Source organism: Squalius cephalus (assembly GCF_949319135.1).
Source record: "Squalius cephalus genome assembly, chromosome: 12".
Lineage (NCBI taxonomy): Eukaryota > Metazoa > Chordata > Actinopteri > Cypriniformes > Leuciscidae > Squalius > Squalius cephalus.
The window spans coordinates 33,719,474-33,735,329 of record NC_137133.1 but is presented as its reverse complement, the minus strand read 5'-3'; the positions used below and the strand labels follow the sequence as shown (position 1 = coordinate 33,735,329).

The window sequence follows — 15,856 nt, the reverse complement described above, 5'->3', positions numbered from 1 at the left end:
GTAATGTGAGAGGGTCAAGTTCATGCGAGACCCTCAAGTTCACAGTCCAAACACACACACGCACAAATTAAAATTACACATTCAAATCAGCACAAAATGAATTTTCAAAGAAAATGAACAGATAAGGAAAAAAATAAAGACAGAATGAAAAAGAAAAGCGAAAATAAACATAAATAAAGGGAACATGGGTTTTTGTGTTTATAAGTGTAAATATATTAAAGAAAAAGCTCTTTTGTAGATTCTGAAGAATCCTGGGTCGAATAAAAAAGACTTTCAAATCAGCAAAATGTTGAATATTGAAATTGATACTGAATATTGATAATGTAAATAATAAACCAAATAAAGAAAAACAATAAAAAATATATAATATAATTTTTTTATATCTCTTTAGTTTACATTAGTGTTATTTATTTGTCTTAAAATGTTATCATTCAATTATATTGTAACTTGTTGTATATACAATGCATATTCGACAATGAAAAAACAATTAAAAATGGATTGGAAAACGACAAGGGGAAAGTGTGTTTGTGTATAGGCACAAGTGTTTATTATGTTTATTATGTAAAATGTTTTTTAATGAGATTCTGAAGTTTCCAATTTCTTAGATTTTTTACAATTTGTTTGGACAGATATTCATTTATTTGCAGATATTAAGTTTAATCAAATTGTGATAAGTGATAGGAAAGTAGAATAACTAGAATAACATCAAAAAGACAGAGAATATTGAATATGTATATAATAAAACCTAATAAATAAAAACAATACAAATATATAATGAACCTAAATAATGGAGAGAAATATATGATTAATGAAGAAGGACTTCTGGCCGAGTTTCCCGAGTTTCGATTTCTCCATTTATTTTATTTATTTATTATCGATTCATTATTATCTTCGGCTTTTATTTTGGAAGAATACGCTGTTTTCGTCGCCGGATGCGTGACTTTTATGTCTCGTTGTCTATTTCCGGTGCGGTGTTGTTGTTGTGGCGCTATGATATGTGAGCGCGGCCTCGATCTTTTCCCGTGAGTTTTTGTCGCGTTCTGCGGGTTTGATGTTCCGCGCCGCCGAGATCAAGAGCTTCGGTAAAGCGGGAACCGGCTGGTATGTGTCTCACTGCGGCATTGCATGTGTTTTGCCATCAGTCTGTCTTTTTTAGAGCCGATCATGATGTGTGTATTTCTGACCTGATCTCACTCTCACAATAAACTTAAACAGCCGTTGTATTATCATGTAGCTTTTGACAATTTACAATGGTATTCTTATATACCACAGTTCATGAATATGGTAATCATTTATTACAACTAGTACCATGGTATTACCGTCTGGTACAATCACTGGACCTTTGTACCAGTACTTTGTATTACTGGGCTAATACTGTGGTGTGCTTTTTAAAGGTAAAAGTTAACAGTTATAGCTTGAAATCGTCGATCAATTGATTGATTATCGCGACTTATTATAAATCCAGCCCTTATTGAAAAATGTCACCGTGTTTCTATCACCATTTTGTATGGATGGACACTGTCATAAAGAAGGTAATACTATATGGTGTCATCACCACCAACCGTGGAAAATATAAATCCTGAAATATTGACTTTAAAAATTCCCACAGTCATTCAAAACCTGGAAATAACAGTAAAAATGGTGATTTCTGGGCCTGAATAAATTACTCAAATAAATACATGAATAAAAATCATGGACATGCTTAAATTAAATAATAGGCAAATTATAAAATTAATAAAATAAATAATAGGAAAGTAGTAGAAATTAATATATCATTATGTGACATGGCATTTAATATTTGAATATGTGAATATATTTATATTAATATTAATATTTTTTTCTTCTGCTGTTTAAGTTGCTATCTGAGTACAATCTCTATAAAATCCTTTATGGACAAATGTTTTTTTTCTTTTATTAGTGGTTTCATTTTTCTAAGTTTAACCTAATTTCACTCATTTTAATCAGGCACTTTCATGGATGAGCTCGTGCATGACCTGGTGACAATCCCCCCCAAAAAACGAAAAAATTAATAAAATAAATAAATTAGTAAAAAATAGACAAGATAGTGATTTATAATAGAAAGAAATAAACCATTACGTGGCAATTACATGATATGGAAATGATTCAGAATCATGGAATTTTTGTGCCGTTAAGCTCTCAAATATAAATTGACTAATTGACAATTATATTTTAAAATCCTTATCCAGTTATCATCTCATTAGTGTTTGTCTTTTCCGAATGTTTCACCTAATTCAACTTGCATCACTCATTCTCATCAGGCACTTTCGGCGGACGATGGACGAGCTGGTTCATGATCTGGTGTCGGCTCTGGAGGAGAGCTCAGAACAAGCCCGTGGAGGGTTTGGAGACGGCGGAGATCACGCCCTGGCCGTCGGTTGCCTGTTGAAACGGCAGGCCCGCAAGCGTCGTGGCCGGAAGCGCCGGTCCGATAACCCCCACCCGCCGTGGGACACCTGCCACCTGAGCGAAGGCTCCGAATCCAGCCTGGAGGAGCAGAAAGACTATCGTTCGTCTACAGCAGGGGGCGCTCACACCCGTGACAACAACAACAGCGACTCGGACGAGCAGCTCGGGGCGAAGCGGCGGACGCCCCTCACCGCCGACTCCGGGAGGGGGAAGAGGCCGATTTGGCTGGACGACTTGAGCGGAGCGGACGGTTTGGGAACCCGAAGTTTACGGAGGCGCCGGAAAGTCAAGCGCATGGCTGTGGATCCGCCACTAGATGTCGCCACCATGCTGGCTCCGCCTCCCAGAGCACCAGCAGTAGGAAGCAGCAGAGGGGCGGGGTTTAGTCCGGAAGCCAAAGGGAGTGACGTGAACAAAAACAGGGTGAAGAAAAGGAAGTTTACGGCGCAGAGACTCGCACAGGACGCGGCGGATGAAGGCGTGGTGGTGGAGAGCGAAGAGGCGGGACATACGGCCAAAGATAAGATGGAATTTGAGGAGCAGAAAGGCTCAGATGAGGACATGAGTGACAGGTGGTTAGTGATCTTCTTTTCTGTGTAGCCCCTCCTCTTCCTGTTTCTCTGTCTCTCAGAACAAGGCCTCTGCAATTTTTGCTTCTTTTCTAGTTCTTAGACTAGTTTCTTGATATGTTTCTGATCGTGGCCTGCAAACACTCCTCCGTCATCCGGAGCAGGACTAGACCTCTAGTTTTGTGGCAGATCTTTCATATACCAGAGACATTATTAATAACATCCTTTATTAAATGCACTGAATATAATAATTACAGATACACACATCAGCATAACGCATTCATATGGCTGAATCTCATGAAATCTGTCAGGAACATGGCCAAGTCAAATTTCAACCCAAAACCAAAATAAGAAAAACATGAAATCCTGTTTTTCAGCATATTTGACAGTTGTTCACCCCAACCCCAATCCTCCCAATTACCACAATGCGCAAAAATGCATAATGCAAAAAAAAAAAAATCAATAACAATGACATATTATTTAAATTTGCATATTATTTAAATTATATAATGGTCATTTTTTACTGCCTTAAATTTGATTTTAATTAAAATATTAAAGCAAAACAATTGATTTAAAAGGATAAACTAAAATGAATCATTTTATTACACTAATATATCACTGCAATACTGAATTGTTATGAAAATAATCACAGTGCTAACAATCCTAAAGTGTTAGTTCACCCAAAAATGAAAATGATCCCATAATTTACTCACCCTCAAGCCATCCTAAGTGTGTATGACATTCTTCTTTCAGCCGAACACAATCAGAGTTATATTAAAAAAAATATCCTGGCTTTTCCAAGCTTTATAATGGGAGTGAATGGTACCCTTTTTTTGAAGCTCAAAAAAGTGCATCCATCCATCATGAAAGTAATCCATACGGCTCCAGGGCCGTATAAAGGCCTTTACTGTAAGAAAAATATCCATATTTATAACCTTACAGACTATAATCACTGTGTCGGGTCAGAGGTCACTTTTCCACCGGAACAAGACTCGCGTACGGCCATTACCGAAGTTATAAATATTAATATTTTTCTTACAAAAATGTATCACTTTGCGTCAGAAGGCCTTTATTATTGGGTTACGGTACTTTTATGATGGATGGATGCGCTTTTTTGGGCTTCAAAATCTCAGTTACTATTCACTCTCATTATAAAGCTTGGAAAAGGATATTTTTAAATATAACTCCGATTGTGTTCGTCTGAAAAAAGAAAGTCATATACACCTAGGATGGGTTGAGGGTGAGTGAATAATGGGATAATTTAGATTTTTGGGTGAACTAACACTTTAATGGTCTTTAAAAATAGGCTTCATATTGTTAGTGCACATTGATTCAATCTTTTACACAAAAAGCTTAAAACGATGTGATGTGTGTGATTGCAGTGAGACGAGCAGCGTGAGTAACAGCAGTGATGGGGGTCTGTACACGAATGACGAGGGAAGGCAAGGTGTGTATATTCATACATTACACAATCACCATATATCATGTATAGCATGAACACAGAGCGTATGTTCAGCATGTGTTGTGTTTCAGGGGACGATGAGCAGAGCGATTGGTTCTACGAGGGCGAGCCGGGCGGGGCTTGTGGAATTGCAGGAGTTGTGCCGTGGTGGGAAAGAGATTCCAACGAACTCGACCTCAATGACCCCATGTTCAACAGCATCCTGACCGGAGCGTTCCCGTTAATGTCACAGGGCACTCAAAGAGGTGTGTGTTTAAATGCTCTTAGGCCCTGTTTACACCTGGTATTAAGATGCGTTTTGGTCGATCGGATCACAAGTGGACGAGGGAAACACATTCCCATTTAAATCTGGTGTTTTAATCCGTCTCTTTTGTCCACTTTCAAACACTTCTGTCCTGATTTCTTCGAGGGGAGGGTCTATGGGTGGGTGAATGTATGGGCTTTTTCAGATCTTTTGATCTAATGGATGAAATAAGCTCATGCAATTTACACATGAACACGACCGGAGAAAACAGAGAAACACACGGAGAGCATCAGCTTTAGTTTCTGCTCTGACAGCCGAAAGACCAGCCGAACGCTGTGAGTGTGTGTTAGAAATCAGGAATGGTGAGAGAGCATTGAGCTTGGAACGTTTTTCATCTTCAAACCAAACTTGGGTCTCCAGCTAAAGTTTAAATCCCGTCTGGCAAGAGCTCTTCCCATAATGTTCCCACATTAGATCAGTAGGCGGAGAGTAAGACGGTCTGTTTGAACACATTCAACCACATGAGCGTTTACACTACAAAAGCAATCCGGTCGAATGTGTTTTCATCTTCCTCTGGAAGTGGTCGAAAGTGGACGAGCTCAAAACGTTTTAGACCCCGTTTACGCCTGTATTATTTAGTGCCGTTCACTTGTGATCCGATCGACCAAAACGCATCTGAATATCAGGTGTAAACAGAGCCTCACACGAACTTTAGCATGAGTTGTAGTTCACATGTGTGTCCACCAGAGGACAGTGCCATACAACCCAGAGACACAAGGACCACATAACCCATACATCATCATACATCTTCATCTTACTATCTAAGACAGAACCTGCAGTGCCCAGTAGCCTTGCATACTAAAACTAAAAACTAAAATGTCAAACATAAAACAAAAATGCACAGTTCTAAAAGTAAAAAATATATTGTATGTTCTAAGAAGGTCTACTATACCAGGAGAAAACTATTTATTCCTGTTCATCTCAAAGAAATTTTGATCACATACACTGATTGTTAGGTCATCTCTCTGAAAGTTTTTAACAAAGGCTTGTTTTTCAGGGTTTCACGCACGGCTCGCGCGACAGGCCTGTCTTCAGCAGTCACAGGTATGTGCGCTTGTCTAAAATATGAACTCACTATTTGATATTTATGTATGTATATGTGATGAGTTTCATTCTCTTTCCTAACAGGGAACCTCTCAAGGAATTCCTGATAGATTACCCAGATTATCCCAGGATCCTCAGAAGTAAGTCCTGATTGGCTTTAAGGTATTTGACCGCCTAACATAGGGATTGGCTGTATGACAACAGGCAGAAATGTCAACCAGTGAGGCTGTTTACACCTGCGTTTTGGTCGATCGGATCACAAGCGGACGACACTAAATACAGGCGTAAACGGGGTTTAAAACTTTTTGAGCTCGTCCACTTTCGACCACTTCCAGAGGTAGTTGAAAACGCATACGATTGGATTGCTTTTGTAGTGTAAACGTAAACGTTGTAGTGTAGTGTAAAAAAAAAAAAAAAAAAAAAGTGGTCGAATGTGTTCAAACAGCCTCTAAAAACCATCTACTCTCCGTCTACTGCTCTCTAACGTGTGAACATTATGAGAAGAGCTCTTGCCAGACGGGATTTAAACTTTAGCTGGAGACCCAAGTTTGGTTTGAAGATGAAAAATGTACCAAGCTCAATGTTCTCTCACCATTCCTCATTTCTAACACACACTCACAGCGTTCGGCTGGTCTTGTGAATGTCAGAGCAGAAACTAAAGCTGATGCAATTCTCCGGTTGTGTTCATGTGTAAATTACGCAAGCTTATTCCATCCATTAGATTCAAAGATGCATCTTAATACCAGGTGTAAACGGGCCTCAGACATCCCACGACCCGTCAACATGTTCAACCAGTGGCAACGAAAGCCAAGCAATGCCGGGTAACACACTGATCTGACAAAACTCAACAAAGTGTCTGTCTGTGGCCATCTGTCGCTGTGTTTTGGTGCACTGTGAATTGGCCTTTACACTGTGTACATATGTCCATGCTGCTTTCATTGGGCAGGACTGCTTTAAATATGTATATATTTTTTTTACATTGTTACAAATGTGGGAGGGATGAAGACACATTGAGCACTGTGAAAATACAGAGCGGAGCGTGTCAATGTTTACAACAGCTTCAAATCTGGCCCTGGCTTTAGTTTTAGTGTTTAGAATTTTTTTTTTTGTTCAATTGTTGCTCAAGTGTCTTCACATTTTTTTGTTTTTGTTTCTGACTTGTTAATTTGTTATGAATAATAAGATTTTTTATTTTTTTTTGCATCCATTCTTTTTTATAAATGAAAGTGAAAGTAATCAGATTTGAAGCACCTTTCATTTAGAAAGTACTTAATTTTCTGGATTGCCTAAATAAAATAGCCATTTATGCATATTTAATGCATAAATACATTTTTAATTAAAATGATTAAAATAAATGTAATTTAATGTTTATTCTAAAATGTTTTTACAAAGTAAAAAGTAATTCATTTTTTACAAATTAAATAATTAAAAGTATTAAACTCAAATTAATTGAATTGAATGGTTATTTTTTTAAACTTTTACCCATAATGGAGACACAAGGACCACATAAACCCATACATCATCATCTTACTAAGACAGAACCTTTTTTTTTACAAAGCAAAAATAACATTGTATTATAATAAACAGTAGCGTTCAAAAGTTTTAGAGATCTGTACGATTTTATTATTATTCTAGATTTTTTTGTTGTTGAAAAAATACTTTTATTCAGCATGGATGTATTAAATTGATCAAAAGTGACTAAAGACATTTATAATATCAAATAATCTTGAAAATTGTACACAACACAGGAAAAAATAACATTTTAAAATTTAAATAGAGAAGTTATTTTAAATTGCAATAATATTTCACAATATTACTGTTTTTGCTGTATTTTGGATCAAATAAATGCAAGCCTTAAGCAGAAGCGACTTTTTTCAAAAACATAAAACTTTTTAAAAGTAGTGTAAATGTTATATAAATGTGAATGTACTCATGTTTGTGTGTCGTCCTCTGCAGCTCGTGGTTCAGCTCCGGGACCAGAAGAGACCAAGTAAGATCTGCTCCCTATGTTCAAATATTTCTCTCTCTTTAGATAAATTATGCTTTATTTACTGTATGCCTGTATGTGTGTAATAAACTAATATGGTATGTGTGAAGTTTTTACATTTAACATGCGCCTTTGTGTATGTTCAGTTGCTGTGGGATTCTCGTAGCGACAGAAGCCACAGGAAAAGCTGCGCTCTTAAGACCGCCAGCAGGTAAAAATACATATCATTTATAATAATGTAATAATATGTTATACTGAAGTCCGTTTACAAGGCTGTAGCTAACCGTGCTGAGCCTCAGTTAGCTCTTCTGTGCCATTTTGCCATACACAAACCAAGTTGTCGATTTTCAAAATATGTAATTTTAGCATAATCACCCAATCATAATCATAATTAAGCAAGTAACCATCTTAAACTCTCTCTCTCTCTCTGCAGACAGACAAGTGGTCATCTTGGCTCTTTGTGTACTGGAGATATAAAGAGACGACGGAAAGCTGCACCTGTCGGAGCCCCGTCAGCCTCAGGTAACACACAAACACGCGCACGCACACACACACATTCATCGCATTATACACACTTAGCCTATATATTGTTGGATCATCTGAAAAGTTCCTCTAAAGAGACATCCAATCCACATGCTGAATACTACATGCAAATGATGTGTTCTTCTTTAACGCAAACGGTTCATGGAAACATGCGACCCATGTGTCCAGTTAATTCCCAGCATGCATCATCAGGAAGAGTCGGAGGCTTTTCGCCGTGGTAACAGTAAACTCTGATTATGTGCTGGTTATGTGATTGGATTGGCAGCTGAGCAGACAGATCAGAGCTCATCTCATTTCCTCATTAAACTCCATCATTTCCTGCCCTGATCTGTGACGCAAAGCACATGCCTGCGGTCCCCGGGGGTCAGAGGTCACAGAGCTGAGATTATGCATTTCTCCGAAACTATTTAGAGTTTATGAGGAGCAGGAAACTTGACATGTATCATCAGGATTATGTCTCTCTCATTCTCTACTTTAGTCACCCTGTCCAGGAACACTGATTTACATGCTAATACTTTACATTCAGGTTCAGTTCGTCAACATTTAGGTAAAGAGCATGAACTAAAAATGACCAACATTTTTGGACACGCTTTATTGTAGTGTTCATGCTGCTGTGCACTTGCATACATTAGAACAGTAATTCTGATCAACTAAATATGCTGGTTATGGCATTTTTTGGAGCTGCGTATAATTATACATAGTTCTTATAATTATGATAGTTATTCATTGCAGTAATATGTGTAACATGAACACTAAAACAAAAAAGTAAGTTACACACAGTAAGTTTGTTATTATTTTTTTGTTTGTTTGATCATAACACATAAACTAATGTCAATTTACACAAACTGAGATGTTAAAAATGCATTCATGTAAAAATTAACATTAATCAAGATTTATAAATGCTGTACAAGTTTTGTTTGTTGTTAGTTAATGTTAGCTATTGCTTAATTTACAATTAACAACAGCATGGAATCAGATTTTATTCTTAATACACACTTATGGTTGTGGGAAATTATTTTTATATATATATATATATATATATAAGTAAAACTAAGCAAGTAAGTAAAACTTCTAGATGCATTATGAGAACGGTGTAATTGTGCTTAATTTTCATGAAAATCACAATACAAAAAAAATTCTATCGTATGTAATATTTAATTTTTGATATTATTTGATATTATTATAACATAATTTTATATTGTATTATAATTTTATGTGATTTTGCTCTTTGAATTTTTGGGGTGAATTGCACCCTGGACATGTTTGTGTGATTTACCTATATATATATATACAGTGAGGAAAATAAGTATTTGAACACCCTGCTATTTTGCAAGTTCTCCCACTTAGAAATCATGGAGGGGTCTGAAATTGTCATCGTAGGTGCATGTCCACTGTGAGAGACATAATCTAAAAAAAAAAATCCAGAAATCACAATGTATGATTTTTTAACTATTTATTTGTATGATACAGCTGCAAATAAGTATTTGAACACCTGAGAAAATCAATGTTAATATTTGGTACAGTAGCCTTTGTTTGCAATTACAGAGGTCAAACGTTTCCTGTAGTTTTTCTCCAGGTTTGCACACACTGCAGGAGGGATTTTGGCCCACTCCTCCACACAGATCTTCTCTAGATCAGTCAGGTTTCTGGGCTGTCGCTGAGAAACACGGAGTTTGAGCTCCCTCCAAAGATTCTCTATTGGGTTTAGGTCTGGAGACTGGCTAGGCCACGCCAGAACCTTGATATGCTTCTTACAGAGCCACTCCTTGGTTATCCTGGCTGTGTGCTTCGGGTCATTGTCATGTTGGAAGACCCAGCCTCGACCCATCTTCAATGCTCTAACTGAGGGAAGGAGGTTGTTCCCCAAAATCTCGCAATACATGGCCCCGGTCATCCTCTCCTTAATACAGTGCAGTCGTCCTGTCCCATGTGCAGAAAAACACCCCCAAAGCATGATGCTACCACCCCCATGCTTCACAGTAGGGATGGTGTTCTTGGGATGGTACTCATCATTCTTCTTCCTCCAAACACGTTTAGTGGAATTATGACCAAAAAGTTCTATTTTGGTCTCATCTGACCACGTGACCTTCTCCCATGACTCCTCTGGATCATCCAAATGGTCATTGGCAAACTTAAGACGGGCCTTGACATGTGGTTTAAGCAGGGGAACCTTCCGTGCCATGCATGATTTCAAACCATGACGTCTTAGTGTATTATAGGGATGCACCGATGTGAAAATTGTGGCCGATACCGATAACCGATATTAATATTGCTGTTATGGCCGATACCGATATTTACCGATGTCGATATCTCTGTATAGAAAACAAATTTTAATGATTATCAAATAAAGAGCTATTTTCCAAAACACTTTTTTTTTTTTTTACTTTAGAAATGACTGATATTGGGCATCTTTACCTGTATGCAAAATATGTCACACATATGACACACATGCATTATATTGCATTGCATATAATGTGTGCTGGTCAACTTGTCTAAAATTAAGAAACACCTATAAAACTGTACAAAAAAAAAAAAAAAAAAAAAATTTGAACATTGTGTACAATTAAGATAGGCTACTTAATTTATTATTCCAATATCCAAATATGATACTAAATACCACAGGGAAAAGGGCTTCTATTTGTGACGTGCTGTCTTTGCCTTTGAACATTGCACATTTTAAACAGGACACGCATTAGCTGAATAAATGTTAGCCAATACAAACATATTTATAGAAAACAGTTGACAATGAATAGACAGGAGTCCAATAATAACATAACGAATCACTTATTCTAAAAATAATAACAAGTAGGCTATAAGACGAATCCGACATATGGGCTGTGTTAACAGTAAAACGTCCGTCATTTAACGAATTTTAAAAACACGGATGGATAATACAAAATGCTTTCTGACATTTTGATAGAAAAAAAAACAAGCAAGAACAAAATTTTAACTTAGCCCGTCAATTTTTCATTTTACAATTATCTTCTCTCTCTGTGTGCGCGCGTCCGTGTTTGTGAGGGAGAGCTCGCGCAGCACTGATACAACGGTAGCCTACTTTTTAATCCATAAGTAACGAACGCGCTAGTTTTCATACAAAATAAATATGTAACATAATTAGGTAGGCTACTTTAGTTATTATTAACACAATAACGTAACACATGAAGGCTACGTTTCTCAACACTGAGAATGAATAAATAAACGCCTGTTTCTCCACTCGCGCTTATCAGTAATCCACAAATCACACGTGCTGTCACTTTTGAGAAAAATCAAATTCGAACGGGTATCAAATATCATGCAATATATTCAAATATCTACGAGTCAAAAAACGATCAATCAAAAATGTGTCATGAAGAGGGAAAAAACATAACTGCGTTAACAATGTTACTGACGGGACAGTTCTCTGTTACGCACGTCTGAACGCGGCACTAAAAGACTGCTTTAAAACTTTCACAGAGACCTCAAACAGAAAGCACAAAGCCTGTCTTTAAATTTAATTTCGTTTTGTATTAATTGTATCTTAATTTTGATCAATGTTTCATCAAAAATAAATAAGAAGTAAATATTAGAAAATATTTAATCAGGACATGGAGGCAACGGCGCGTGAACTGAAGCGCGTCTCAAATGAACCGAAACCTACCTGCCTCACAAACCTAAGACATATAGAAAGCTTGAAACATCTATTTTTAAACAGAACAATTCAAAACGAAAGAAAACAGACTGTTCTCTGCTTATGTCATCTGTATGAAATGTGTATTTCTCTCAGGCACGTTCACTACTGCTAAGATCGCGAGTCAGCATCTTCAACTTCATCTTCAACTTCACATCAAATATCGGCCTGTTCACATCGGCCCTATTTTGACATCGGAACGATACCGATGTGTAAAAAAATGACCATATCGGCCGATATTATATCGGCGGCCGATATATCGTGCACCCCTAGTGTATTACCAACAGTAACCTTGGAAACGGTGGTCCCAGCTCTTTTCAGGTCATTGACCAGCTCCTCCCGTGTAGTTCTGGGCTGATTTCTCACCTTTCTTAGGATCATTGAGACCCCACGAGGTGAGATCTTGCATGGAGCCCCAGTCCGAGGGAGATTGACAGTCATGTTTAGCTTCTTCCATTTTCTAATGATTGCTCCAACAGTGGACCTTTTTCACCAAGCTGCTTGGCAATTTCCCTGTAGCCCTTTCCAGCCTTGTGGAGGTGTACAATTTTGTCTCTAGTGTCTTTGGACAGCTCTTTGGTCTTGGCCATGTTAGTAGTTGGATTCTTACTGATTGTAGGGGGTGGACAGGTGTCTTTATGCAGCTAACGACCTCAAACAGGTGCATCTAATTTAGGATAATAAATGGAGTGGAGGTGGACATTTTAAAGGGAGACTAACAGGTCTTTGAGGGTCAGAATTCTAGCTGATAGACAGGTGTTCAAATACTTATTTGCAGCTGTATCATACAAATAAATAGTTAAAAAAATCATATCTTGTGATTTCTGGATTTTTTTTTTTTAGATTATGTCTCTCACAGTGGACATGCACCTACGATGACCATTTCAGACCCCTCCATGATTTCTAATTGGAAGAACTTGCAAAATAGCAGGGTGTTCAAATACTTATTTTCCTCACTGTATATTACACTCACATATATATATATATATATATATATATATATATATATATATACACATACATACATAAACTTTAACCTAAAATATTATTTCTCATGTTATGTTACCCTTAAGCACATTTTTATACATTTAGTGTGTTTTTGAATGCATTTCAGGCCTTGATGCAGATCAGGGTTGATCTACAGATCTGACTTGTGGACTCTTTCCACTCATCAAGTGCATTACAAGGATCAGCGAGCTTTACTGCTTAATGCAGATTATCCTTTTCTCTGTGTCTCTCAGGCGTAGTGGGCGAGAGCGCTACTCCTCTCCCGGAGTCAAACGTGGGGAACCGGATGCTGCAGAGTATGGGCTGGACCCCGGGGTCGGGCCTGGGCCCCGACGGCAGAGGCATCACTGAGCCGATCCGTGCGTCTCAGAGGCCGAAGGGAGCCGGACTGGGCTTCAACTGAGCTCGAGCCGAGAACAGAGAGAGCAAAATCCGAGAAATGGTCTTTCTCTCCGTCAAACCTCAGAGTGAACAGCAGCCAGCCAGCAGGAGGCAGCACTGAGCTGACAGACCAGTAGATGTAGGGAACGAGGATGGACAGAATCCAACGAAATAGTACACCTGCATTGGCCCAGACAAGGACTGACTCTAGAGCTGCCTCACTGCCCACACACACACACACACACACACACCCTGACTCATCAACAGCACCATTTCAGTTAACTCCTGGAAAAACATGATGCATGTCATGAACAGTCAAGAATTTTCCATCCGACAGAATAGGAAGAATTTCATAGGAAAAATTATATTTTGCATAACAAAAAAATTAAGCCTGTTTTTTTTGGACTTTTTGACATTATTTTCATGTCAATTAAGCACATTTCTCCTCAACATGCTTGTTATGGTAATTCATTCTTTTTTTTTGTCAGAATGAGTATTGTACTATATTCAGTACAATGATGACAAAATATTTGTTTGCATTACTGTAATGAGAATTTGGGAAATAAATGTGCTTAATTGTCATGAAAATGTTTCAATGAAGAAGAAAAAAAAAGATTCTAAAAGCCTTCATTTTCTTTATGCAAAATATAATGTATTATTTCTGTATTTTGATGTTGATTTTTAATTCAACACCCTGCACAAGTATTTAAACGAGCCCGTGGGTCGTTATCAGTGATGTTAATTACTAAACCAACCGCCAAACCTCAGCTCTCGGTGAATACCAGCGGAAATTAGCAAAATATTAGTTTCTTTTTTCGGAAATAATTTTTAAATATTAATGAAGACCTGTTTTAGCAGATTAGAACAGTCCAAATCGTCGTCTGTCTCCTCTATTCATTTGATATTTGTATATCTGATGTCACCCATGATGATATTTGGTTTTTAGTCGTTTTTTTTTTTTTTTTTTTTACATTAATTTATAATAATTTTGTTGTTGTTTTTTTTAGTTTTTGCATCCTGTTTCTTGACGTTTGTGCAAATATCATGCACTAATAATGAATGTCAATACCTCAGCCAATCACACTCGTGTAAGCAGTTCTGCACGTATGAAATGCTGGAAAGATGCCGACTGAAGCAAGCGACCGCTGCTCTTTTACACGACTGAACACGCGTGCGTTTTAATGGTGGTATTATATGAGGGTTCGGGGTCCATTCTGTTAATTTCCATTGTGTTTTATTTGGAATTCTGTGAAATGCACGTATTTCTCAGCAGAGTTTGAGTAATGAATTAGATTAATTGACTGAATTGGCTTAGTTCAGATGGAATGAACTATTCAAGGATGTGACACACTTGCTACTGACGACTGTCATTTCTGATTGTCCCGAGGTGAAGATTAAGTCATTGTTGGGTTAACACTTCAATGCCTCTTAGGAACAATCCCAGATGATTGGAGATGCTATTATCTCTTCGGGCTGAATGTGACATCACTTCCTTTTCGGTGTTTGTACCGCCCTGAATGATAAGTGTTTTTTTTTTTAATGGTTTTGGAAACATGTTGTATTTAACCATGTTTGCACTCAGAATGAACAGTTATCAAGTCGTCGTTGATGTGAATGAGGAACATGTCAGGTTTGTCTCTTCCTGTGATCTGTACTACATGCCAAACTCCCAAACATGCTTCATTTGTTTACTTTGGTCTTTTTGTCGTTTTTTGCCAATTTGCATTTTGGGAACAGGGGTGATATGGTCTTGATGTGTGTGTTCTGAAGTCAAACTGATGTATGTTCATATACTGTAGATCAGTATTAAAGCGCTCTCTGCTCAAGGTTGAATCTTTGAATCTTTCCCATGATCCTCCATCAGATTAAATTTCACAGTCATTAAACATGCTTAATATTTTCAATGCATTTCATCTCAGGATTCTAGTTTAAATTCATTAATTAAATTATTTTAAAGTTGTAAAGTTTAATTTTTCTTATTTTATTTTACTCATTTAATACTTATTGTTTTGCAACATTAAATTGTTGGCATCCTACAAAAAGTGGTCATGGTTTTAATAGAAAGAGCAGCTCGGACCTTCTGTTAAACGTCTCCTTTGTGTCCTTCGTGTTTAGAAGAGCATGAGGGTGAGTAAATGAATAACTTTATTAAGAGAAAACTCAATTATCATGTTGATTGTCTTCAGGGGATGTTTAACGGTAGTTTTTTCATATTCTGTGTGTTTATTGTGAAGACTGTCAGTGGGTAGATCAATACTAATATCCTCTCATCAGTACAGCGGATCTCTAGAGTAATTATAACTCTGCAATCTAGCAGAAAATTATACCAATGGACTCAATATGTCTCTCTTTTCTGCTCAGCAACTGATATGTTGAAGAATTACTCAAAGCGTCAAGTGAGTCAGTGTGAACACAAGAATCCTGATTAGCTCTATAGTATGCAGTCAATCCTACAAATAATAAA

At 37.4% G+C, this 15,856-nt stretch overlaps 1 protein-coding gene across 2 annotated transcripts; it reads left to right on the top strand.

The window, feature by feature from the left end:
• Positions 1 to 966: 966 nt before the first annotated feature.
• Positions 967 to 14,751, top strand: gpatch2 (G patch domain containing 2). 2 transcript variants are annotated; one of them, XM_079888587.1, is made up of 10 exons: positions 967 to 1,101; positions 2,280 to 2,999; positions 4,379 to 4,443; positions 4,530 to 4,703; positions 5,760 to 5,806; positions 5,891 to 5,946; positions 7,763 to 7,796; positions 7,940 to 8,004; positions 8,227 to 8,315; positions 13,245 to 14,751. In XM_079888587.1, exons 1-10 carry the CDS (start codon positions 1,052 to 1,054, stop codon positions 13,412 to 13,414), a joined length of 1,470 nt encoding a protein of 489 aa, XP_079744713.1. In that variant the 5' UTR covers positions 967 to 1,051; the 3' UTR covers positions 13,415 to 14,751. The 2 variants fall into 2 exon arrangements, with proteins under 2 accessions (XP_079744713.1, XP_079744712.1); XM_079888586.1 differs by having other exon boundaries at positions 2,280 to 3,002.
• Positions 14,752 to 15,856: the final 1,105 nt, after the last annotated feature.

What these genes read in the sequence shown, in the direction of transcription:
- gpatch2 (XM_079888586.1), top strand. Translation starts at nt 1,052, where the DNA reads ATGTTCCGCGCCGCCGAGATCAAGAGCTTCGGTAAAGCGGGAACCGGC. An exon ending in TTATCCCAGGATCCTCAGAA is followed by an intron (nt 5,947 to 7,762) that starts GTAAGTCCTGAT and finishes CGTCCTCTGCAG; the next exon opens with CTCGTGGTTCAGCTCCGGGA. An exon ending in CCGGGACCAGAAGAGACCAA is followed by an intron (nt 7,797 to 7,939) that starts GTAAGATCTGCT and finishes GTGTATGTTCAG; the next exon opens with TTGCTGTGGGATTCTCGTAG.